Here is a 26,156-nt window from a genome sequence, read left to right as displayed (position 1 = left end):
AAAGAGGAGGAACAAATCGCGAAGAACTTCTATAAATAAAATAACTTCTGTATTTAAATTTTTCAAATTCCCCGTCTCCAAGAATTATTGATCTTGAATGTGTTAGCCGTAATTCTAAAGATTTATCTTTTTTTACTGGAGACAGCCGTGAATTACTGCCTTGCGAAGTTAATTAGCAAATGGGGTGGTTTTTACATAGCGGAAATTTAAAAATAAATCTATACTCCGTGACGTAAAAATGTTACCCTATTTTTTATAACAGAAAAATACCGATCCCGATAAAAAAGGCACATTTCAATCCTTAGGGAATATGAATTAAATTCGCATAAACATGGACATTACCTTTATCATTTAATTCGTGGTAGAACACTACATCTACCACTACGCCCATATTATAGGAACATTTTGTTTTAGTTTTGTCAAATTTGCATCCTGGGCATAGTTTTTGCATCAAAAATTATAAATTGACATTGTTTGTATTTTCTTTTATAATCATTTTGAAAATATGGAAAAACTGTATAGAAAAAAGTCATTTCTTTGTTAGTTTGCAGCAAATGTTTTAAGAACTTCAAAAAAAAAAGATTTTTTTTAGATTTTTACAACCGAACTTTTTGGCACGTACTAATTTCAATAAATAGGAATTAAAATTTTGATGACAATGTTATTAGGTATCTCAGGTCATACTTATCAGACTTCAAGTCTTTTAGTCTAGCGCCACTTATACTATCAACATTGAAAGCATAGCCCAGTCAGTTGCGAGGAGGATATATGATTGCCTAAGTCTAAATTTGGTTATGCTTCTATAATAAAAGATGATAGTCATATTTAACAGTTACACCCATGGTGTTACACTTGGCTTGTTGAGAAAATCTTCCAAACAGCTGAAAACCAACATCGACATCTTTAGCAATGTTATTAATGAAAATCTTGAATAAAAAGTGGTGAGCCTTGAGGGGCGCCCGAACAAGAATTTTGTAAACTAACTGATCAGAATTATAATGAGACAGCTAAATTGGTAACAGTGGTAACAAATGCATAGGTTTTAAAGCATTTTCGTTCCGAAAAGTTATAACAATGACAAAATGATAACATCTGAAACTGCATTTTAAATATGTTTTTCCAGCAGAACAATTGAGACTTGGCAACAATGCAAGAAGTGCTTCTATTTTTTTTTCTTTAATATTTTTAAACAAATTTCACAAAAAAGAGGGTTACGTCAAAGTGATGGCTGATACGATGAGCTTGAGAGAATGGATTCTTCATTTCTGTTCTTTTTTGAGTAAATCAATTCGTTTTTACACTAAAAAATGGTACGCCGAAGCGAAATTTGCAGTTTGCGATAACAGCTAGAACGGAATGATAAAAGTAGTAATAAGAATTATATACATATATAGCCGGACAATTCCGCTTAAAAATACAATCGCAGCTCGTTCTAAAGGTGAGAAACCATTAACGAAATAATTCACTTGTGTGTCACCGACTTTGCTTATTTATCAATATTCATATGCCGGTAATAGTTCAGTATGGTTTCAATTCATCTAGCAAAAACTTAAAATCAAAAGCTAATTCGTCTGTTGGTTTCCCACCAACACTTGAGATTTTGGTCAGAAATTTTAAATTCGCAAAAAATGGATTCAAAGAATACAAGTATGCAAGTGGACCTCCAAAGGTCGTACCAAGAAGAATCAAACCAACGCAGAGTGAATTTTTGCGACACTACGCGAGTGGTGTATTATCGTGCTGAAGATGCGTCTCTTGATCTTCAGCGGCTGACAATTTTGGTAAATTAATTAGTTAAGAATACAGAGTGATTCAAGAGTAAATGCAAAGCTTTCGGGAGCATACTACTGCGATAAGACTAGGTTCCACTAAAAGGGAAATATAGAAATATAAAAAAAATCCAAAAATCATCTTAAAGAGGCGTTTCTCAATGTGCATACCAAAAGTTGCCTGCGCAGCTTACAAATGACAAGATATTTAGCGTTTAATATTTAAAATTATCAATTTACGCTTTTTCTTAAGTTCCACTTAAAAAATGTAATCAACTTTTATAGAACTTATTTGATTTTGTAATGTAATTGTTTGAAAAACGATTGTAATATTTTTCTAATTCCTAATTAGCTTATGTTTTTACCCAATTTTTACCAAAATTGACAAACATGTATTTAATCATAAACAATTACATTTAATTGCAACAAATAATATTTTTTTCAGAATTTTCCGAATATGTTCTCGATTTATTTTAATTCTTAATATTGCTAAAAGAAAATTGACTTTATCCTAAAATTGGTGCTGTTTTCGTTTTTTATTGTCATCCAATTTTTCCAAATTATAAATGAAGAAGAAGAAATTTACGGAGAATCAATTTTTTTTTTTCGTTTTTGGCATTGATTGTATTCATAAAAAATGTAGACACTGATTATGGTGAGCCTTAAAGCATGGTCTGATAATATTTGGATTTTTCGTATCAATAGGTTGCTTTCAATTAACTTTTTAAAAAAGGCAATTTTTAGTTAACATCCATTAAAACTAATTAGACTGCCCGAGATTTTTGACGCTAATGATATATATTTTATTTAAATAAAACTATGTAATTTTTCAAACATTTTTAAAACTTCAAAAAAATATTTTTTAATTAATTAATGAAAGCGCTAAAAAAGTTTTTTATATTCAATATTAAAGACATATTGGTAAATAAATTTGGTAAATATCTCGATAAAATATTAAAATATACAAGATATTGTTTGTAAAAAAAATTACCAATTTTTTTTTACAAGACTGATTAAAACTGTCAGTGTTAGTAAGTTTTAAATATCTGGAAGCGACAGCACCTCCTCTTGTAGCTGTAGAACACTAAAATTATATTTTCTAGTTTTCCTCTCAAAGATAACGCAACTTTTCCATTTATAGAATTTTTTGAATATTTGCAAGACGAATATGCTTCAGAAAGATTTATGATTAGTTTCGTTTCACTCTAACTTTCTCTACGGCTTTTAGCGTCATTTTCGTCAATCTTCTTACTCGTACCGTACAAGACCCAAACGTAACGAGACAAAATTTTAAATTTTATTTTATCTTAACATGATTAAAGTTCGAATATTTCGCAGAATAATTTGGTAAACATAATTGAACATTTATTTGAATAGCAAGCCGAGCTGACTGAAACTTAAACATCGACCAAAACTTATAATGAAGCATGGCAGTAATTGAAACTCGAAATACCCAAAATTCCTGAAACCTATTTACCGTATATTATTACCTTCAAGAGTACATCAAGAGATACCCAACGATATATATTAAACGTTTTAATGAAATGCCGCGGAAATTATTGAGAAAGTGATCTGATTTGCACTAAATTTAATAGTAGAATCCTAAAAACAGTTTCCGTTTAAAATTGTCTCATTTTAACAATATATTTGGGACAGTATTTTGTCAACATATGCCCAGATCTCATTAAATTAATGATTATCATCACGGTTAACACTCAAACTTTGATGAGATTGTGAATCAAAAATTAGCGATGATTCTCCGTAATAACGAGATGTCCCCTGAGCTTTTCGAAAATCTATGGATTGATCCAGATTGATCCAGAATCTAAGTTTTAGTGAAACAATTTGTTTTAAATTGTTGAAAAACCTCAACATAATAGGATTTTGTCAAATTGGAATTTCCCTTGAACTTGAAGTACTTTAGAAATCTTTAGAAATTTTCCACCGACTTGATCGTTTTATTATTAATTTTTAGTTTTCAATTTTAACCTGTTATTTTCTTTTAACAGGCTGATGGAAGTGTAGACTACGAACGTACTCGTCTTGCACCAATCCAAAGACTGCGCGAAAGTTTTTTATCAATCCGAAGGAGGATTACAAACCGGCCAGCATTTATCAGAATGTATCACAGCCTAGAGCGCTGCGTGGGACTGGTAATGTTGATAATTACTCTCATTATAATGGGCGGAGTATATACATTTGTTATGTACCAATTCTACGATCCCCATCATGCTTCAAACGCATGAAATCGACTATGCAAATTTAAGGCGAAAAAATATAAACCAAAGAGAGGACGTTTAGATGAGTACACATATACGATCTTTCATAAACTGAGTCTCCGTCAATATTTTCAAATGTAAGTCACAAATTAAAAAAATAATGTTACAGAGTGTAAGAAGCTGCTACATAACGAATTAACGAGATCTATTAGAGATAAACAGTGTTTTTTGCACACATAGGATGACTCCTGTCAAATAATGCGGGCTCTACTTCCCCACTCACAAAAGTGTGGCTCGTATGTTATTTATATATTAATAGCAACAGTCATACATTACAAGCAAATTATAGCTATAACTCGGTTGATGTCGTCTTCGTCGATTGAACTCACTTTTATTAATATTTGCTGCCACTAAAATGGCGCCTGAATTAAATATCAACTTTTTAAAATCTGTTATCTGTTTTTGATAGACTGTCATTTTCTTTACCAACTATAATCGTCATAATTCGCATTTGACTGTCAATTAATATTCAATTTTAATTCGATTTTTGTGATTAAAAGATAATGGAGAATGCATATTTCTTAATGGTAACTATATATACAAACATACAAAAAAAAATTAAAAAACATAAGGGACTGATAAAATACCCAGACGGAGAAAACGAACTTGTGGAGTGCAACAAATGACAGTTTAATACGCTCTTCGAAGAGGACATTTCTAACCCGTGCTTTTTCGTGGCCACTGAGCTCTGCCTTAAAAATACGATGTCGGGGGGTGAAGCATAATCCCCTTAATTCATATGCTTCCTGCATACTTAAATACAGCTTCGACACCTTCAATTCGTAATACTTGCATTACAATATTTATAACTTTGCAACTCTTATATTTAATTTTGTTAATAGCGAATATCATTTTAAAACAAATTGACCCAGATCCAGTTTTTGTATTATCCTTAAAAACTTGTTTAAGCTAAGCTACATAATTGTAATCATTTATAGTAATATTTTTATACTTTTTTATACCATAATTCAATTATATTTATTTATTGTACACTAAATACGCAGTGAATAAATGTTTGATAAAATCAAAGCCCAATTATTTTCAAGAAAAGGTAACAATAGAAACTACAAATCCAAAAAACTATAAATTCTTACCAAATGCACTACCTGTACTAACAGCAACACCTATCGCACAATAGAGATACTAACAACATAGGAGCACGCTGTTAGTTTCTTAGAAATATTTAGATGGCGCTGTTTCGGGTCAACTTATTCCGGATCTCTGTCCCTGTTCTACCATGTTTTCAATCGAAGAAATGAGAAAAAATATCACTGGTCGTTGAATAAAACACATTTTTTTGTTAATATATTTATGTAACCACCTATAAAACCTTCTACATATATAAATTAAAAATAGGGTAGATAAATTACATAGCATCTATAAAAAATCTATTAACAAAAAAGTGTAAAAGCGACTTTTCTCTAATAGATCAGTCAATAAATAAATTTAAAATAGAGCGTAGTATATTTCGAAAGTATAAAAAGTTGCTTCTTTCATGATACAAATGAATTCAGTCTATTATATTACATGATAAACGATGGCAAGTTAACCAAAACTCATTAAATACTCATCTGCCTGGGCAACTAATTTTATTAATAAACTTAAATATATTATTTTACATTTTTTTAGTGCTAGAAGAGGTTATTTGTTAAAGACTAGTTATTAATAACTCTTTGTCCCTGTAAATAATAAGGGATCGTCCATAAACTAGGAGGATGAAAATGATTAACACATTGGGACATTTCACAAGCTCCGACATCCTATCTTTTAAAATGTCATTCTGATTTATAATAAAAATAAATAAATAGATTCATAATGGTTTTTACCAGTATTTTTTCAAAATAACATCTAGACAAAATCTATTATTGTTGGGCCTAGGTAACTTATAAAAGGAGGGTAAACTATCGCTAAACAGGTAATACAATTAATATAATTAATTAGGCTGAATATATGTTTAATAAGGGTGCGTTATTTAGATCAAATTGATAATTTAAAATGATATTTAAATCTATTAATTTGTTTATTACTAAAACTTTAAGTAATTTTAATTTGTATCTTTTATTTTCTAATGTACAATTTAAAAATTTTGATATAAGTTTTTGTGCAAACATTTATTACATAATTTTTATTATTTTTATTTTATTGTCTTAAAGAAAGTTTTAAAATCTATTTTTAAATTGCATTTACTTAAAAAGTTTGCCACTTGGAATAATTCTGTAGGAGAACTAATTTCAAAAAATCAATATTGGCTGTGTATAAACTTTTTTTTAATTAAATGTATTATTCCAAACGGAATTGTTAGGAAACAAAGGGCACAAATTAAATTTTTGAAGCTTTAGAGATCAGTTAGATCGAAGTAATTCACCCCTATTAAACCTATTTTCAACATAGTTTTTAATTATATTACCTGTTTTATAAATTACCTAGACTTAACGATGACAGATGTATATGCATAGAAATGTTAGTATCAACTGTCACCCAATGTCACTTTGCTTGTCAAAGTTCTAGTAAACTGTTTGTTTTCCAAAAACCGTTATGTATTTCATTTAATGTTAAAAAAAAAATTGCCGTTTTAATTTTTATTCAAATTTAATTGCCCTTTTTTTATTGCTCTGGACTCAAAGACACCAGTTGAACAACTTTCGACAATAAATTACAAATGGTTGAGACCACAGTTGAGATTACAAGATACCCTTCATTCCTTCAAAATAGCGACAAAAAAGTTTCAAGTAACAGGGTAAACCTAAAAAAAGGGATATCCATTATATGTCCCAAAAAAAAATTTACACTTGGTGAAAATTGAGGAGTAAGTCACGCGTGAAATCTGTGAAATCATAGCGTATTTCTAAGATTTTTGTTAAATTATCTTTAAACAATAAATAAATTAATTAAAAAAAATGCCAATATGTGATTCAATAACTATTTTTACGTTATTTATAGGTGTTACGTTTGGCTGCACCTTAATGAATTTTGACAAATGGCAGTTGTTAACTACAAGAGTGCTACAAGGCCATAGGTATAACTTCTTTTTTTCAAATATTCGCTGAAGGGATTCACAGATAAAAAAAATATGTGGTATTCATAATAAATATATTCACTGCCTTTAATTTTAATTTCTTTCATCAACCCATACTAATAATCGAAGAGAAGAAACAAGATTTTGAAATTATTATTTTTCTGCATCATTCTGAAAATTTATATTCGTTCATTGAGCACTTAAGTTTCTTTTTGTACCGTAATAGTTTTTTTAATTACGACAGAATATAACACAAAATCATTTTTCAAAATCTGTGAAATCCGAAATCAGTGAAATTTTGAGTGAAATCTGCAAAATCATTTGGTTGTTTGAAATGTAGTGTATCATTTGGCTGGTGATTTACCCCTCGATATAAATGCAACCTCAGAACTGTTAGAACGCTATGCTTCAAGAGGATTGATAAAATTAATGACGATTATAGAAGTCGATTTTACATAATGGCTAACTTACTAAAACTAGCCCTCAATATAACATCCAGTTCATCAAATTGTAGGATAAAATCATCTAAACTTTTACGAAAAATTACTAAAATCCGTTTTAAGCTTAATAGTCGGAGTATGATTAGGCACGGCCTGTGTTAAATTGATGTCGTTTTTGTTTTTGTGATTATTCTGCTGGCTCCCTCTTATGGCCACTTCCAATTTAGCCCTAAGGTCTCCGGACTGACTCATCAACTGCTTGAACTCCTAAGACACAAAGTTTTTCAAAGTGACTTTCGTCGCTAACGTCTGAAACACTTCTACCTGCGGATATGAAGGTCCAATCTTCATCAATTTTTGGAGACTAATTTCGTGCAATGAGATGGCGTATTTACTGGCAGATCGTATAATTGGTTCTACCAATAAATAACTCACCAATATTGGGACAAGCAGTGTCAGCATCTGAATTCCTAAAGCAGAGTACATAGTAAATCATTTTATACCCTAATTCTAAGCGAGAAAGAGTAACAAGAGTACATAAGCAAAAATGTCAAAAGAACCCAATCCTGGTACTTGCCTTGCATGGAATTTCCTAAAGCGAAGGCATAAAAAAGAATAGATTATAAGCCGACTTTCATAAAACAAAACACTTACTATTCTGTGGTTCTGCCAAATTAATTAAAGACTCGACAGTGCAAATCATTTCCACCGTAACCAAGAGCTCGCCCTCAGACACGATTTTCTTCGAACTATCAGAATAAAGAGATTCTACAATCTGTGGGGCTAATGTGTGGATATATGGAGTCGCCACAGTTCTGTCTGGGTGAGCGAAAAGCGACTTAAGCATTTTGACACATTTTAATTTCACCTGCAACAATCGAGTTATCTAAGAAAAATCTAAAATAAAAATAATTACCAAAGTTTCATTGTAAGAATGTATGGAAGACAGACATAAGTAGTACTTAGAAACCTAACATACCAAATACTAAAAGAAGGCAGATAAAAAAGATGGGATAAGAAAATCAAAGTTAACATGGCAATTGATTTTTTTTTGGTGTCTTCTACCTTCTTTTTAAACTATCTGTTTGGGTAGCTTAGCCACATGAGACCCTAACTACCATCTAAACAATTTAAATTAGATCTTCAGTTAAGCTTATATCTGGTATATAGGAAAAAATATTGTTCTTTGACATAAAAAAGAAGCCCCATACCAGAAAATCGTAGCTTAGATGCGAATGCACGAGTTAAAATTGAAATTTGTTTATACTTCTTTTTGATCATCTTCATGTGTGCATCCCATTTGGTCTAGAGTTAACATCATTTTTGGTGAAAAGACCGCATTTTGTATTTTTGATTTAATAAAACACAGTTGTAAAGTGCATAAGTCTCTGTGTTTTACTTGACTTGCATTACCGTGAATATTTTACAAAATATAATTTTATTTTACAAAATATAATTTTTATTTTACAAAATATAATTTTTATAATTTAACTGTGTTCTCTTTGACTCTGTATAAAATCTGTTTGTTTGTTCTTTAAAGATTGGAAGTACCTCTAACCTAGGGACAAATCATTTTTAATAACTTACTACATAACATAAAAACTTGCAAAACTTGTTCTCATTTGAAAGACTAACCATTCAAGAAGCATTTTTTGTTTCGCCTTTTTAAATTATACCGTTTCCGCTAGATGGCTGTCTACCTTAATTCCGCATTTTTTCAAAAAATAGAAATTTAACCACATATTTATTTCTGTATAGTTGAAAAACGAATTTGAGATTTGTTCAGTGCCGTACTGGGAGGTACTTAAACAAATTTTATGAACAAAAAAAAGGTACGCTACTAACTTTTTTGTAATTTTTATTTTTTGAAAATTAGGCAAAGAACACTGAAATGTTTTTATATATTTCATTGAAGTCTAAACAAAGAATTTTTATTCTGGAAAACAAAGCAATATACGAGAGAGATAAAGTTATTTTCGACTGGTCAATCCAAGAAGCAAATAAAAATCACTTATCCATTTTTTTTATATCTGTTAAATTTTAAAGCATTTTCTTTTTTACCACTTTCATCGTAATTTTTTTGATTTCAAACATCTACGTTGCTTTATTGGTTACTCTGTACATAAACAAAATCTATCAATTATCGTATGTTTGTATTGTCAATTTTGAAAAAATTAAAGTTTTAATACAGTTTCATTATAACCGAAATTATTTTCTCCCACTCCACGAGGCTTCCTATTCATATTTAAGCAACACTCCTCATTCCTACTCTAACTCTCTTTGTTATGAATGTTGTTAAGAAATGATGAATAAAAAGTTAAAAGTTAATGTTTTAATAGATTTCTAAGTGTATTTAGTACAAATTAAGCTGACTTACCGCAGTATTGGAACTTTGCAAGCACTGTCGAAAGTGATTGATACATGGATACTGCAAGTTTACCACAGTAACCACATTTGCTGGAGCGTGGAGCACAAACACCGCGATAGCCAACATCATAGTGACTTCGTCCAATTTGGAATGCTCGTCAGTTCCAGTTTTCGCCAAATCGATGATTTTCGCTAAAGAACTTTGAAGCAACTTTTGCCAGTCACGAGAAATCTCTTCGTGTTCGCTATAAGGGTCGGTCGCCAGTACTTTTAAACAATGCAACCCGTTCTGGATAGCAGGATTGTTCGCTAATATAGTGTTGTCGTCGACACTTTTAGTGGCGATTTCCTTAATAATACCGGTAGTCAAATACAAAACTGTGGGCAGGATAGACACCGCTCCTTTGGGAGAACAGAGTTTGTGCAAATTTTCCATACAGGAAATGGCGGACGCCAATAGTTGACCGGATTCCTCACTACTCTGCATCACTTTTAACGAGTTTATTATGGTGGAATTTGGAGTGGGGCTGAGCGAAGGCAGCTGCCTGATGATTAAACATAAACAAACCTCCAATACCGCAAACACTAACGACTTTCCTGGAATTAATTCGCCAGATTCCAAGCCTTCCCCTAAGTTACCTTTCGAAGTTGCATCTAAAAAAAAAAACAAATATTTTTCATTCCAGATTGTTGACCCCAGTTGTAAACTCATGTCCATTACCACTTACCCGTTTGTTGACTTCTGCTCGCGTCTAAATATTCCTGCGCAGCTCTCAACACATGCTTCAAAACTTCTAAGCAGAGTAGCTGGCAATCGTGGCTGTCCCTGGTCAAAATCAGTCTGTGTAATACGTTGCACAACTCGATGCCCAAAGAGGAATCGGACATTAAAAACTCCCTACAATTCGGTGCGTTTAGAAGTGTGTAAAGGGACTGCAAGCATGTCACGACACTCTCCAGTGGCTCCACCGTTCGGGGACTACACAAAGCTTCCATACAAATTCCGAATAGAAGGTGAAACTTATCGTACGAATCCGAAAGGTTATTATTAAGCACGTTGTCGTTATTGATCTCCTCAGGAGTGGGATGGAAACATTTCGAGTTGAGCCATAAAGCGGCAGCGTGTAAAATCGGAGGCCAGGAATTTGCGTAGTGAGGCCTGGAAGATTCCATAGTTTCGTTGGTGTAAAACGCGCCACCATCATGGGGCAGCTGACTCGAAAATTCATTAGGCAATGATAGCAATGCGTGATCCTTCAGCGCTGATAACCAGTGCTGCGATAAAGTCACCAATTCTGGTTGCACCAGTGTTAGTAAATTTTCCCCTTTAAACTGGAACTCGCCGAAATTATTATCGTTACTATCCGAGGTCGTCAACGAAGGTGTTGACTCGTTTCCTTTCATCGCCACTATATAAACTTCCGCCCAAGCTTTTAAAATCGCTAATTTTTCTAAAGTAAGCAGACTCTCGTTATAAAATATGTTGTTCGAATTATTTCGATTTTGTAATTTTTCCAGGGAAGATACGAGCAATTGGTGAACCCTTCTTAGATCGTTCAAGTCTTTCGCTACGTTTGATCCGATCCAAGTGGAACACACCTCACATGCGGCAGCAGTCACGTGTGACGACGTATCTGGCGAAAATGCTGGCCGCAATGCCGCGCTAACCTACAAAAAGGACACTGTGTAGCTAGCTAATCTTCAAAATAGAAAAATTTTACTCCTCCGTGAACTTTTAAGATTTCAATTCCCTAAAAATATATCTGGATTAAGGAAAATCCGTATTCTTCAAATTGGGGCACAAAACCGAATGAAAAACAAAACGGTTCGAAACTATCAAACTCAGCAGTCTTGTAACTGTGAAAACTTTCACAAAAGTTTTAAATATCTCTGCAATATCTCTCAACAGGATGATTGCCGAAACTTAAGCAAGTTCGAATTACTAACAATACAACAGAAGATTTGTAAACAGTATTCCAGCACTCTAGTTACGGGAAATCAAGTAAATAATTAGTTGCTCAGTACTCTTATTACCACACAACAACAATCCCACACCCATACATTCAAAAAATGTCTATTTTATATTTAAAGGGAAGGTTAACTTCATGTGATTTTATATTCGTTCTTTATAAAGTAGTTAAATACGCGGTGATCCAATATCGTAACACACGTTTTTTTTTAAATATTTTTAACTTTTCCCAATATGTTGTCAACATTGCATTCAAATTCAAAGACAATCACGATATCATATACACATTTCTTAAAGGAATCGTAATATGCATAAAATATATAGGGTGTTTCATTTAAAACGATATGTTTTTGTATTCTAACAATTTTATGCAACACTTGAAATAATCGAAAATATTTTTAAAAGGATTATGATCTAAACATTTAATGAAATAATTGTGCCTCCCAGTATATGATATATAATTTAGTTCTAAGCAATCATGTTGGATATATCACTAAAGAATTTTAAATAATAGTGAAATTGTAATCTTGGAGCACCCTCCACGCAGTTTAAAACGCAAATTAGGGAAATAAATTAATTCAATGCTTAATCACAATACATCACAAAAAAAGGGATTACCTGAGCTTGAAACTGCTCCAGAAGCAAATGTCCGGGGAATTCTGGTTCCGGCACTTTGGCAAATTTTTCGATTACCTCTTGCAACGTTTTCAGGCCTAAAAAACAAAACCATCTACATACTTCAAAAACAATTAAATAATTGTCATAGCACAAACAGCACAATAAAATTCATTCAGAAGCAAGTGAATCAGTTTCAGGAGGAAAACCTTACCTTCCAACCTAAGAGGATCCGAATCGCTAGTGGCCGCTATAAACGCCATACGAATTAAATCGGATAGGTGGAACACCAGGAAGTCGGTTTTCCTTTGCATTTCTCTGGCACGGCCCAAATTGAAATGGGCTGATTTTTCACTAACTTCACAGGCCGCAATAATTCTACGAACGCACTCGGCCGCGAACACTCTAGTAGGCCAGCGTGGCTGAACGGCTGGGTGAGAGGAAGACTCATCTTCCATATGAAACTCTTCTTGGTCGTCATCGACTTCGCCGCTATCTTCATGCTCGTTAGGTATTATCCGTTCTTCAATGTTGGTATCTGAAACTATAAGAAAATAGTAATAAACGAGCTAGAGAATGGTTATCTGTGTCACACCTGTAGCTACTGTCAATACGTCTTTGCACAATCCTAGCCATTGTGTCAAGTTGTTCGCAGCCAATACCTGCAGCATACTGATTATGGTATCGTGGATATCCTTAATAAGACCCAAATCCGTTTCGGTGTCCAACATACTAAAAAACACTCCCGGTAGACCTGTTTCGGTTATTAAGAGGCCTTCTACTGTTTTATTTTGATCCCGGCTTTCACTCGCCAAAGTCATAGCATGTTCGCAAACTTCCTTGGCCTCTCTCTGCGCTAATTGCCTCAAACATGATATGGCTGCTTTTCTCAGCAAAAGATGGTTACTTGAAAGAGTCCTCTGAATAAATAAATAAATAAATAAATGATTTATTTGCAGTATATAACAGTAGGATCCCGATTATCTGGGCTGCGGATTATCCTTCCCATTATAACCGGCAAGCTGTTAAATAACTTGCAATATCGTTACTGAAGAAGGGAAAGTCACTTCTTCTTTTTAAAATAATAAAACATTGAGAACTTTTGATGGACTTGTTTAAAACAGCAAGCAACGAGTTTTTTACAAAATGATAAAGAAGCGACCACAAGAGAACTAACTCCATTAGTGCAGCGGAGATGAATTCAAAGGAATTGATTAAACTAAAGTTAAAAAGTGGAGGTATCCATTAAACCAAGAGGCTGAAGAAGCTGCCTTTGAACCTTATCAACATTTGAAACTTGACGAAAGTGACTGATTTTTTTTTATTAGAATAACTAGCATAGGGCATACTAATTTGGTGTGTGTAGTAGTGTATGTATGTGAAGTGTTTATATTTTTTATTCAGTTCCAAAATTTACTTATGTAGAATTCTATTTTTTATCTATTTATCATTTTTAGTGAGTTATCATTATTTAATTATCATTTTATGAATGCTGAAATGGAAGCACGAATAATCAGGATCCTACTGTATATACGAATTTTATGTTGCAAAAAGATCAGAAAACCATGTAAATGTTCATAGTTCTGATCTTATCATAATTAAAGTATTAATCATGGGCAATTTTTTAAGATAATGAATAAAAAAAATCATTTTGGGTTTAGCCTCTTTAGTTTTGGTTAGTTTTATTTTTTTTTATAACGTGTTTTTTATATTTTATTTCAAAACAAACCAGATATTATTTATTATCTCGATATATTATATTAGCTATAAATTACATCGGCAAAATTGAAATGACACAAAACGAGCGAATCTGCAATTTTTATTTATTTTAGTCTTTCCATCTAAAATGTTCCTGTGAGGGCACAACATTTTAAGAATTATGTCAGCTTCTTGGGAGCACTTTGATATGAGATTAAAATTTGAAATTACTGTCTAAAATTAGAGTCAAATTGCAATTCTATTTTCACTTTCAATTTTATTTATTGTTGCAACTTTGTAAACTGATAAAGTAAGGCGATTTAAGGCAAAAAATGATCAATTTAATTAAAAGTAAATAAATAAAAACGCAATAGATGGGTAAAATCCGTTTTAAAGCTTTCGCTATAGAAAGCGAAAATGTTGTTTTTCCGTTGAGTTACTTACGCACAATGTTGGCACCAATGACGACAGATTAACATGTTTCGGAGCGAACAAATGCAGTTGCTGCAAACAACCGGTCGCTTCAGCTTGAACGAGGGGATCTTGGTGATCTTGCATTATCGCACATGCGCAAAGAAACGACGATCTCGCCATGCAAATGGTGGAAGTATTACCCTGAAAAATCACTAACTCTATTCAGCCCATCAAGCACAAAGCACAAACTTACACAAGGTGGAAAATCTATAAACGTGTTTAATGGTTACTCCAATCTTATGCGAAGGAGATACCCGATATTCCTGGTCTTTTTTCATAATAAAAAAAGATACAAAATCAAAGCTATCAACCAAGTCTTGTAGTTATAATAGCGCCTCTAGTGGGGCAATAGCCAATCTTTCTGTATTAATTGAAATAAACAGATTGTACAAGTAGAAGAAATCAGATGGAAAATCAGCAATATTATTATTATGTGCACCACGGAACATACTTTTCAATTATTTTATGTCAATCTGTAGTTTCCCAATCTAATTGAAAGCAGGACAAATTATTACAATTTGTGAGTCAGGTTCAGAAAATATGGGGAAACTATTCAAGTCTATGGTACAAACCATACAGCCCTGCCTTATGCTGAAAATACAGGAACTTGTGAAGCAAACAAACAAATTTTAAAGCAAAAAGGAGTTCATTGTGTGGAGATCTCTTTGTAGAAACAGAATGGCGCAAGGTGCAGGTTACTGGGTGAAATGTAGAGACATGTATTATCTAATAGCTATATGGTATGGAAGGATCCTGTACGCTTTATTAGTAGAATATTAACTTGGAACAAATATATCACTGATTGTTCATGACTGAAGGCCTTTCACAAGGCTACCATTTGGGTCTCCTGTTAAGTGTCTTTTTGCATGACATTGGAGAGTATTTTCACAATTCTGATCACTTGCTTTAGCAGATGTAAAAATTTAAAAAATAATAAGATTATGATTACAATGACTGGTGAGAACTTTAAAATGATTGAAACAGATTTTCCACCTTATGTGAACCTCATAGAAGTAAAAAACTTGAGCATTATCTTTGACTCCAAACCGTATATAGCGCAGGGAGTTTGGAATTTATACTATGAAAGGGCTTTAAAAACCCAAAATCATTAATCACTTAATTTATTAGCATGGTGAGGTCCACTTTTCAATATTCCTCAACAGTTAGGAACCTCTATTATGATCAATATATCACTCAAATTGAAAAATTAATTATAACATTTAATTTTCGTTTTAATAGACATAGATAATTTTTGAGCTATAACCAGAATCTTAACTATTACAAAATAGAAGCAGTAGAAGATGGTAAGATGCAAGTTTTTACGTATAAGTGCCTTAACGCCAATTTTAAGTGCGTTTTTCTCCCAAGGTTTAACACTAATCACGACTAATATTTTCACATAATTCTTTGCTGGTGCTAGTGATGCCGGCTAGTGTGAAAATACATCTGTTAGACTGTCTAGGTGAAGACATTTTTGTCTGTCGATTAGCCTTTGGTCTTAATAGAAAAAATTACCTGCAATTCTGGTCCGATAGTCGTGATCAATGCCGATAATACTTTTCCAATACATTGGTGAACATCTATATAAGACTCGGGTACGTTGAGGAGTAGTTTAAGTACCACGGACAATGCTGGCTCCACATAACCTCTAAACATAGGTCCCCCCGAATCAGCAATCAAAGATAAGGCGTGTAATGACCACACTTGCACAATTGGGGAAGTTTGATCTTGTGCCAAAGCTAGCAATATAGAAACGCTGGTATTTAAGTGCTGGCTGGAACCCATGCCGCCGACGTATTTATGAAGGCAACCCAAAGCCAGAGAGTGTCCTAAAAATGAACCATTAGAAATTGAATAAGGGCAATATTACTAAATCTTCTACAGCCTTAAACAAACATTATTGTATGACACAACTTGATTAGGAAAAAAAAGTTTCACAAATTTATATAGTTTGCCGATAGAAATTTTTCTAAATGGACGAAAACTGATGCATTTCTCAAAAGTTGCTAAAAAAAATGCTTTCAAAAACATCTATTATGCTAATTTTTTTTACGCTTGTTAAAATCAATAGGAATAATAAACTAGGTTATTGTTAATAATAACTGCTATTTAAACCAACTTACATCGGTTTCAAAGTGGATGCGTTCGGAGATACAGAGATACAAGTTTATAACAAAATGTATTTTAAGTTAATACATACCGTTCCGTAAAACTACAATATGTTCTTTATTATAGAAGACCGTCATATTTTCGAGTATTTATATTTACTCGTCCTACTATGCCGCATGCAGCCGAAGTCAAGTTTCGTTTATCTTATTTGCGCTAAATGAACATTTTGCCGTTTATAAAATTATTCCAAAATACTCTACAATTTCATATATTCATTTCATTTGTGCTTGGTGTGCACAAAATTGACCGAATTTAAGTAAAAAAAAATGTAAACCACAAGAGAATAGCTGTACAAACCTTTAAACATTTTTAAAATGCTTCGCAAAATACTGTAGTTATCGACATAAAAAAAACCTTTACCTGTTCTACTAGCCACATCTCTGGCAGACTTAAGCCGATCAAAACTCATCTGAGCTAACTCGGCGGTGAATTTTGGATCCGAGACTGCCTGAGCAATCCGACCAACCGCCTCACCAGCAGCGTATCTTAAAATGGAATTCGGTGAGGTCAGAGCTCCAACGATGAGATTGATCATGGCTTTTTTGATATCTTCGTGTCCCAAACTTGCTTTATTTTCAATCATGCCCCTAAACCCGCTCAATAGGGCGGTAAATATATTCATCTGTACCGCTTCCTGTCGAATGCTTCTCGCATGCTTAATACACTCTGTGAAATGTTCTATCATCTGCGTCCTATGTTTTTGTGTTACTCTCGAGAAGATTTGACCAAATAGTAGAACGGACAAGTCTATCACTGCGACTCCCAGTGGCAGGGGACCGGGTATGTTTTCATTCTAGACATATCACATTATTACTCCCTAATCTGATATTTTAATAGGTACCCTTCCCAAATATGCAAAATTATTTACCTAGACCTTGCCCAGAATTTTACTAATAGGATATGGGGCAAAGACATTTTGAATAGTTTTTAAAAAACTTTAGCAGCAAAACCAAAAAATCTCTGATTGAATAAGGTCTCTGTTATCCACCAAACAAACATAGTAGTAGTATAGATGAAATTACAATTATCATAACCATAACCACAACCATTCTATTATCATTTTCATTATTTCATTATTATTATTATTATTATTATTATTATTATTATTATTATTATTATTATTATTATTATTATCTGAATTGATAGTTCCTATATATAGAAGTAAAATTTAAGCCTTTTTTTATATTGTCTGACAGCTGTGGTCTCCCTCGGTTACAACGTGATTTGTTAAAAAAGACTCACCGAAGGTGTTTGACGATACAGGCAACAAGGGTCGTGTTCTAAAGCACCAGATCCTGCTGCGCTATTTGGCTGTAACTGTAATTGGTAAAATAAATTCAAAAAATATTACAAACGCAGCAAAAAATAGACTTTAAGCTATATTCAAATATACATAACAGCAAAATAATGTCGGATCACCCTCAACAACAGGCAAAAAAAAATCAAGGACACTATTAAGTTAACGCTTTTACTCACGTGTTCACCGTCTGATCTTCGATTAGGTTCCATCTAAGAACAAATAAGCTCCTTTACTGAATCTTTACTTTAATAAAGTTTAGTAAGCAATCTTTAAATGAAGAGAAAAATTTTAACTTCTGACAATTCCGCCACTTTGTGAACACAAGACTTTCACACTTATTAATAAACACTGCAAATCATGAGGTTTTACATACAAAATGTACCTGGTCTTCAATATTCCTGTGGTCAGTTTCTTGCAGCCAAGTCCCCAAAATGACGGAGTCATCTGCATGACAAACCACACGTAACTGGGACGTGGTGGTATTAGCAGGATTTTCGGTTAGAGTGAATTCGGCAACTAACATTCGCAACAAGTGAGTGTAGGAACCTAAGTGGAAAAGTAATGAACGATCCACAACATTAGTCACACAGTCTTACTTTCATAACAGTGTGGCTGAAGCAGTAAGAGCGTTTCACACAAGCGCAACCTAACCATTGCAGCTGGAGCTTTTAGTTGTTGCCCATAAGATTTTAAAACTCCTGATATGCTAAAATAAATTATTAACAAGCAAGAAATATCCAATAACTTATCTATTTATTTACTTATTAGCAACTGTCATCCAAACCACAATGTTTACAAAATTGAAGAACATTAAATCCTATAGTTACAAAGTACTGCCCCTATAAACCAATAATAGCAATAAAAATATAATCACAGCTTTGCCTTATCACCTATATTTCTGTTAAGCTCGGTGGAAGGATTTTTGACTCGCCCTGTACAGATAAATTGGTTAAGGCTTTCGCGGCCCGTTGATAAGCTATTATCTTGATTCGGGTTTAAAGGCCTTCGTCGGTTGGAATTACTTCCAATAATTCCAACCGACGACGGCCTTTAAACCCGAATCAAGATAATAGCTCACCCTGTACAATTTAAACACCCTACCGGACTATCACAAACGACTCAACATTTTGCATGATACACTGGCCAATACAATTACCGCACCCCTAAATTATTTGAAATAATTTTTCGAAATTCTTATGAATATTACAATATTAATTTTTATTGTAAACTGCCATGGTACATAGATTACAAACTTATACATTTGTTATTTATTCATCCCAGTCTGCTTATCTTATTTTAATTTTTGACGAATCTTTTTAAGAGACAGAATTTTTTGTTGAGGTTGGAATTGAAACTATGGAATTGACAGCAGAAAGTCCTGATCTTAACCCAATTGAGAATCAAGAACTTAATAACCCTTCTAACTGGGTATATTGAGTTTCCTGGAAGTTTTAAGCAATTTCCGTTAATTAAAACAAGTTAGAATTTAAAAAATACCAATGTGTAGTTATTAAATAAAGTTATTTGCAGGTGTAACATATGGTTAGAAAAACAGTATTCTTAAATTAAACGAACACTTTAATGAATCAAAATTATTTCAGGTTTTCATTGTAATTTTTTCATCAACATATATTAGTAATTATCAAAACGTCTTAAACGTGCCTTTTTCAATAAATAAAATTACGTAATTAACTGACTAGTAATTAAATTTATAAAGATAAATAATTTTATAAGGGCACAAAAAATTTCTTTTATTAATTTAAAATTTCTACAGTAATTAAATTTTCTAACTGAAAAAAAAAATAAAAAACAGAATTTTGAAATTTTATTTACATATTTAATATTTTATAAAATTATTTTTATTTTAATAGTCACACTGAGACAACCCATGGTACTTTTTTAAAAATGGTTTTAAAAGAGTGTATTTGTTTAAATACATTTTTCATTTTAATAATTTGTAATTTATTATTTTTGAAAATCTGTGAAATCCTATGGTTACGTGAAATCTAGTGAATCAATTTTGATTGGCAATTTGCCCTTGGAATTTAACCAGAGACACTGTATCTGCACAGTAGAATGTAAATCACTTTCAATGAAGCTCGGAAGAACAGGATGACTGGCGAAACGTCAACGATTTTGATACCTTTTATTTTTGAATACTTACTTTGCTAGCATTACAAGGGCAGATTCAATGGGGGCCAGCAATCTTCTATTGGTATCTTCGTTAACAAGTTGCGGGCAGTTTTGCAAAAAGCTGTGCATGGCTGATAGGGCTCCTGCACGTCCTTCGAGGGTCACTTGCCATGTGAAAACGTCACCACGCGCTTTCTCGGATTCCAACTCTTTAGCGGACCGTGGAAATGAATTTCTCCAAAGCAGCAACATTCGGGGCAACAAACCCCGGACTACAGGAACACCTAACCTCATTATAGCTCCGATTAAAAGCCATCCGGCATTGGTCCTATTCAATGATAATCGACTATTTTGACTGGCACTGCGGAGTAACTCCTCAGCGGTGTTAAAAATGATTTTGCCTTTCATATGGGGCACACCGAGAGGAGATAATTGCACCCCACCCAAAACGGCTGCTAATGCACAACTATATCCCGCTATAGCTTCTGGTGATGTTCGATATTGCTCTATGCCATTCACGCAGCGATCTGATACATTTTTCTTTAGTTAATGACGATATATTTCGCTGAATAGAAACTGACTTACCTAGGAGAGGTGATATTTGACTAGGCACCGCAACACAGATAAATCTAAGACACCAAGCTGCAGCTAACCGGGCTGCTTGACAAGGATGAACTAACACACTGACAGTTACATCGATAATATCTTTAAAAAAAATTCAGTTAACTAGTAAAATACCATAAACGTTTAATCCTACTTAGTGACTGGTCAGTTATCAAATCGTGAGCTGTTGTTCCGAGACTGACCACTAAGCTTCCGATTTCTTGCAAAGCGCACACTAATAAATGCTGACTGAATAATGTTTCTTGATTAAATTCTTTGGCGTTTTCCGGATTAAAATCGATGCTGTTCATTTCTTTTACTATAACTTGCGCTATCTGTTTGCAAGCAGTTATTTGTGCTTTTTCTCCAAACATTTTCCCGAATATACTCCTTAATATAAAATTAATACATTTCCTAGAATAAACAGCATCGACGTGGGACGACGCTGCCTTTGGATTTGCAACCAAATATAAAATGTGGCAGAGAAAAACTTTCATATTCTTCTCTAGCCAAACGCTACCCAATATTTGGACAAAGGTTACATAAGCCTGTTGAAGCAATGCTTTAGTTAGGTGAAATGAAATAAAAACCTGTTGCCCTACTCACATGAGTTACACCAACACGAACTTCTCTGTTCACTCCGGAACCTCCCTTTATTATTTCTCCAGTGCCTTTTAAAAACCCAACTCCGCCCCTAAGAAATCCTACCATAAGAATTCCCAACGCGTCATCTAGTGATACCAATTTAACATTTTTATTTGTTTGTTGAATGGCTGTAACACAAGGACAGATAGACAGATATATATTTAGATACATCAATAAAAACAACAAAACAAAAAAACAAGAAATTACAAGTTGTGGTAAATTAATAATTTCTGGAAAACTATCACAGACTGTAATTATGGAATATATAAAGTAAATTGCATCTTTCAGGTAAAAATAAATAAAAATAAAGACAAACATAAAAGAATCCAGTATATATATGCCAACAAGTCTAAGAGTAAGTGTTCCAAAAACAGGTCTACAACTATCACGATAACTTATTCCAAAACGTTACTACGTATATGCTTGTTTTGTAGAAGCAAGATCCTGCCAAAATTGGAAGTCTGTTATCTACTTTCATTCTAACAAAAGAAATATAATCTGTAATATTAATTCCTAGGCCACTATATGTAAATGTGAGTAACAGATCTGTACAGAGTGGCCCGTTTACATCAAATCTCAAAGAAACCTAGAGAGACAAAAGTTGGTTGGGTTTCACTTATATTTTTTAAATTTTATACCCTGTATATTAATGCAATTTTACATTCCTCTAAACTTTCCATACATATTTTTTATATAATAATCTATACCAAAACTTTACAGTTTTTTACATCAAAATCAACAAATATATTTGCAACTTCAACATGACTTGGGAAATCTTATTTTACCAGCATCCTCTCCACTAAAAATCAAAGTTGTATCATCTGCCTACTACACAGTATATTCACCAGTTATGTTAGAGTTCATTTATGTACATAATACAGCCCCCAGGAACATAATATATTTGCCCTAAGAATCTGTAAGGTATTTCCTCAACACCCATATTTTCTAGCCTAAATAAAAATGTCTTAAGAATGTTTAAAACAAAAAAATCAAAAAAACTGAGAAAGGTCTTACCAATTTTTCCTAAAGTCTGATTTAGCTGAGTCATAGCAACTAATGTGCCTAAGAGTTTGGCCACAGCACACCGAACTTCATAATTAGAGCCATCAAAAGCCCTAAAACAGAGTGAAGCTAAGCTCTCCAACTCTGTAGTGTAAAGAAATGGTGCATGGTTTAACATTTCCAACAGACAGCGGGTGGCAGCACATCTAACTGCCATAACCCTATCAATCAAGCAGTGTCTGGCTGCCTTATATATGTCTTTGTGAACATTAGAAATTGCATTGCCCATCCCGGCGCATACTTTTTCTAATGTCAGCATAATCTCTATCCGGATCTGAGACTCCCCATTCCTTAAAGATCTTATCAAGATCTGCACCGTTTCTTCATACGATCTTCCCATCATGCGGCCCAATTTTTCATACATTGTGCCAACACAACAAATTGCAGCGCTAAAACAATATCAATAAGAACTTTAAAAAGCAGCTAAAGAAACATACAGGCGAGTTGGCAGAAAACTTGGAGAATCGTCTTTATTCTTTAAAATGTCGTTGCACTGATTCACAGTATCAAACAATAAAAATGCATCTCCAACAGAAAACAGTGTTGCTAAGCACCGGGCAATGAGTTTTCTTGTTGGAGGACCAGGAGATTCTTGAATATGATTCATCAGCTGTTGTACCAGTTGCTTTTGACATCCTTTTATATCACTCTAGAAATATACATTTAGCTATATCAAGAGGATGAGAATTATGCATAGGGTTTACTTTTTGGGCTGCAACTAAAACTTTATCCAAATATCTCAGCCATTCGAATATAAATACCGGTTTTTTCGCTTCAGGAATTTGACCCAAAGCTTCCTCGTTTAGGGTTAAACTATGAGAAAGTTCCATGGCGATTTTGAATTTATTTTATCGCATAATGATTTCATACACTTCCAAAAACCAAATTGACGTTGCTAACCACAAATATTTTGTTCATTTCTTCTTCTTTTTTTATATCTGTCAAATTATGACCATTGAATCAATTCAATTGGAATGGATATGATTTTACTTCTAATGACCAAAACTGTAACAGGCCATTCGGCCAGCTTACAATAAGTTTAACATATACAAAAATCCTGAAAAATGCCTTCCTTAAAGAAGGGTCTGGACCAATCCATCATCCTCCAGGTTGCTTGACATATACAAAAACGGGAACAACTTCTAAGTTCTGTCATAAAATGACGACCGATTCTTCATACGACTCCCGCAATCATCCTATATGGAATATCCGATCCCATCCGGCCTGGTTACCAGCGTGAGTACAGGACATCCGGAAACCGTGCTAACATATACATCATGGAGTAACAATGACAAATCCGTGTACATTCGCGTAAAACGAACACTATTTCAAGAAATTGTAGGCACTGCGCCTCTATCATTTCAGAAAACAAATGTACAAAACAAAATTTTCTTTAAACGACACTAAATTCAACCAATTTCTACAATTTTATTGGAACCGGGCAGGAGAAACGTCCGCAATGTGCAATCAATCCATCGAAAGTCAATCAATTCAATTCAATAATGCGTTTCACTAATATAGTTGGGCAAGACTGCCAGGATCATTTGCCCATTGCCGACTTCTGTCGAGGATCTTCGCTTTTGGTCTTTGATCAACACTTCAAAGGAGAAATATAACCAATATTTACTTAACTAACAAAAAACAATTTTGACCGAAACCAAAAAAAACCGACATCCCCCACTGCCACCGCGGACCATCCAGGCCCATCTGGCCACCAAACCGTCGTGAACGGGGTAAAACGATGGGGTCGGCGACAATTATCACTTAGAAACATTCACTAAACACTAAATCCACCCAGTGGAGACCGATATCAAACTTTTGGGGACGAATACAAGGGAGCGAATGGAAGTTAAACCCATAAACAACTATATTATATTGTTAAACTGTCGCGTGCAATGCTCCATCAGAATCCACCATTGAATCAATTTCTGTTCAAGTAAAGCATAGAAAACTAGATGGTTGGTAATGGTATTACGAGCCCTCTGGTTTTGTTTTCGGCCGAAATATCGTGCTTCAATTTCGCGTGTGCGCGATTGACAATCTCCACTACATTGCTGCTATGGTATTTTTTGAGTGCTCAAGAATGTAAGTTCAAAATTGGATATTATCGCGCGAGGGATAATATACGCCACTAGATCCGTTCCAGTGAGGGCCAGTGATAATTTAATGAAGCAATTTCTCTTTTACACCAATTTTTTTGGAGTCATATTTGTACAAATTGCTTGAAGATATAAAAACAATCTATTACAACATAATAAACACGCACAAATGAGAAAACAAAACAGAAACACACCACTGCTAGGACACACAAAGACATTCGCCGGTTGCCCAGGCGGGAGCACCACAAATGGTCGAATGTTCAAATGGCGAAGGAAAGGATAATATGGAGGTTATACCTAGGGCTGTTTTACATATATTTGATTATATCAAGGACAATTTCTCCATAGATTTTAGTGTTAGCGTGTCTTTTATTGAGCTTTACAATGAAGGAATGTTCAATCTCTTGTCTGATAAGCCTCGAGACCAATGTGGATTAGAAATTAGCAAAGACGTCAAAGGTAGAAATTTGGAACAATAGAATTTCATGATGTATTTGTTCTGTTGAAAAATTTCAGGGAACATACTTATACCCAATTTAACTGAGGCAATTGTAGAATCTGCCAGTCAAGTTTTAGATATACTGGCGAAGGGTTCCAATGGATGAGCAACATCTACTACGGGCATGAACTTGCATCATCGTTCGAGAAGTCACGTTATATTTACCATTAACATTTGAAAGGTAATTTTTAACCAGTTCAATTTGATTAGGCTTTGTTTTAAATATTGATTTGAATTTAGAGTGCATATTGCAGACAAAATTCTGTTAATAAAACAACTTTAAATATTTATCCTGAACACGTTTCTACAAAATTTTGTAATATTAATCATAGCATGAGCGTTTTTTTTGGTTTAATAGCTCTATCTCTGCAAGCAAAGGGGTGGGGGCGCTCAAAGATATTGTTAAATAATCCAAATCTATCCAAAAAGATTTTGCGCATTTTAATAAATATTGAATTATTTAAATAGCAAAATGTGTATTGATATAATATTCCTAACGCGGAGATATGTAGGCCCTGCATTACGATGAATTTAAATAAGACATTTTCAGTACAATAATATTTAGCAAATTTATACTAATGAAGAGTGTAGGCAATCGAGAAACTTTGACAAGCATCAAATAACGACATGAATGATGCGTAGCGTTTGGTTAGATGAGAACAAAATTTGTTTTCATGGCAATCTTGATAATTAGAAAAGATTATACCTAATAATATTAACAATTAATAAGATGAATATATTTTTATATTTTGAGTTTAAGGAAGCCTACATTATAGATCCTTAAGTACAACGTAACGAAACATGAAAAAGTTGGCACTGAGATAAGTTGGTATAATCTTAACTACGTATTAGGTACATATAATTTTTTTTAATTTTCAAAATTCCTCCACATTAAAAAAGCTTGTAAACTTCTATAAACATACCTCATTTCGGTTTCAGTTTTAACTAGTTCTAACTGCAGAAGAATGAGTTTTTCTCTCATCTCCCTCAATTTGAATACATTTTCCTTGACATCAGCA

At 33.4% G+C, this 26,156-nt stretch overlaps 2 protein-coding genes and 1 long non-coding RNA gene across 6 annotated transcripts; 2 read left to right on the top strand and 1 right to left on the bottom strand.

The window, feature by feature from the left end:
* Window positions 1–992: 992 nt before the first annotated feature.
* On the top strand, window positions 993–4,913 carry LOC132695878 (uncharacterized). The gene is made up of 2 exons (XM_060660437.1): window positions 993–1,781; window positions 3,779–4,913. Exons 1-2 carry the CDS (start codon window positions 1,629–1,631, stop codon window positions 4,013–4,015), a joined length of 390 nt encoding a protein of 129 aa, XP_060516420.1. The 5' UTR covers window positions 993–1,628; the 3' UTR covers window positions 4,016–4,913.
* Window positions 4,914–5,363: 450 nt separating this feature from the next.
* Window positions 5,364–23,457, bottom strand: LOC132708608 (HEAT repeat-containing protein 5B). 4 transcript variants are annotated; one of them, XM_060681031.1, is made up of 23 exons: window positions 23,244–23,457; window positions 22,977–23,188; window positions 22,492–22,928; window positions 21,439–21,605; window positions 20,987–21,380; window positions 20,815–20,934; window positions 20,261–20,756; window positions 18,693–18,802; window positions 18,479–18,642; window positions 18,273–18,305; window positions 18,039–18,113; window positions 17,157–17,589; window positions 16,143–16,456; window positions 14,598–14,768; window positions 13,051–13,375; window positions 12,670–12,999; window positions 12,459–12,553; window positions 10,600–11,539; window positions 9,882–10,525; window positions 8,159–8,372; window positions 8,082–8,096; window positions 7,829–7,974; window positions 5,364–7,771 (listed from the first exon to the last, which is right to left on the bottom strand). In XM_060681031.1, exons 1-23 carry the CDS (start codon window positions 23,367–23,369, stop codon window positions 7,598–7,600), a joined length of 6,135 nt encoding a protein of 2,044 aa, XP_060537014.1. In that variant the 5' UTR covers window positions 23,370–23,457; the 3' UTR covers window positions 5,364–7,597. The 4 variants fall into 4 exon arrangements, with proteins under 4 accessions (XP_060537014.1, XP_060537015.1, XP_060537017.1 ...); XM_060681032.1 differs by lacking the exon at window positions 8,082–8,096; XM_060681034.1 differs by lacking the exon at window positions 18,273–18,305.
* A 1,099-nt stretch (window positions 23,458–24,556) lies between these two features.
* On the top strand, window positions 24,557–25,306 carry LOC132695529 (uncharacterized). Its single transcript, XR_009617846.1, has 3 exons — window positions 24,557–24,928; window positions 24,987–25,097; window positions 25,155–25,306. It is a non-coding gene; the product is annotated as an uncharacterized LOC132695529 (long non-coding RNA).
* Window positions 25,307–26,156: the final 850 nt, after the last annotated feature.

This window comes from Cylas formicarius, unplaced genomic scaffold, assembly GCF_029955315.1.
Source record: "Cylas formicarius isolate icCylForm1 unplaced genomic scaffold, icCylForm1.1 PGA_scaffold_12__32_contigs__length_19106922, whole genome shotgun sequence".
Taxonomy (NCBI): Eukaryota; Metazoa; Arthropoda; class Insecta; order Coleoptera; family Brentidae; genus Cylas; species Cylas formicarius.
Note: the sequence above shows the minus strand (reverse complement) of the source record. Positions and strands in the feature narration are given on the sequence as shown.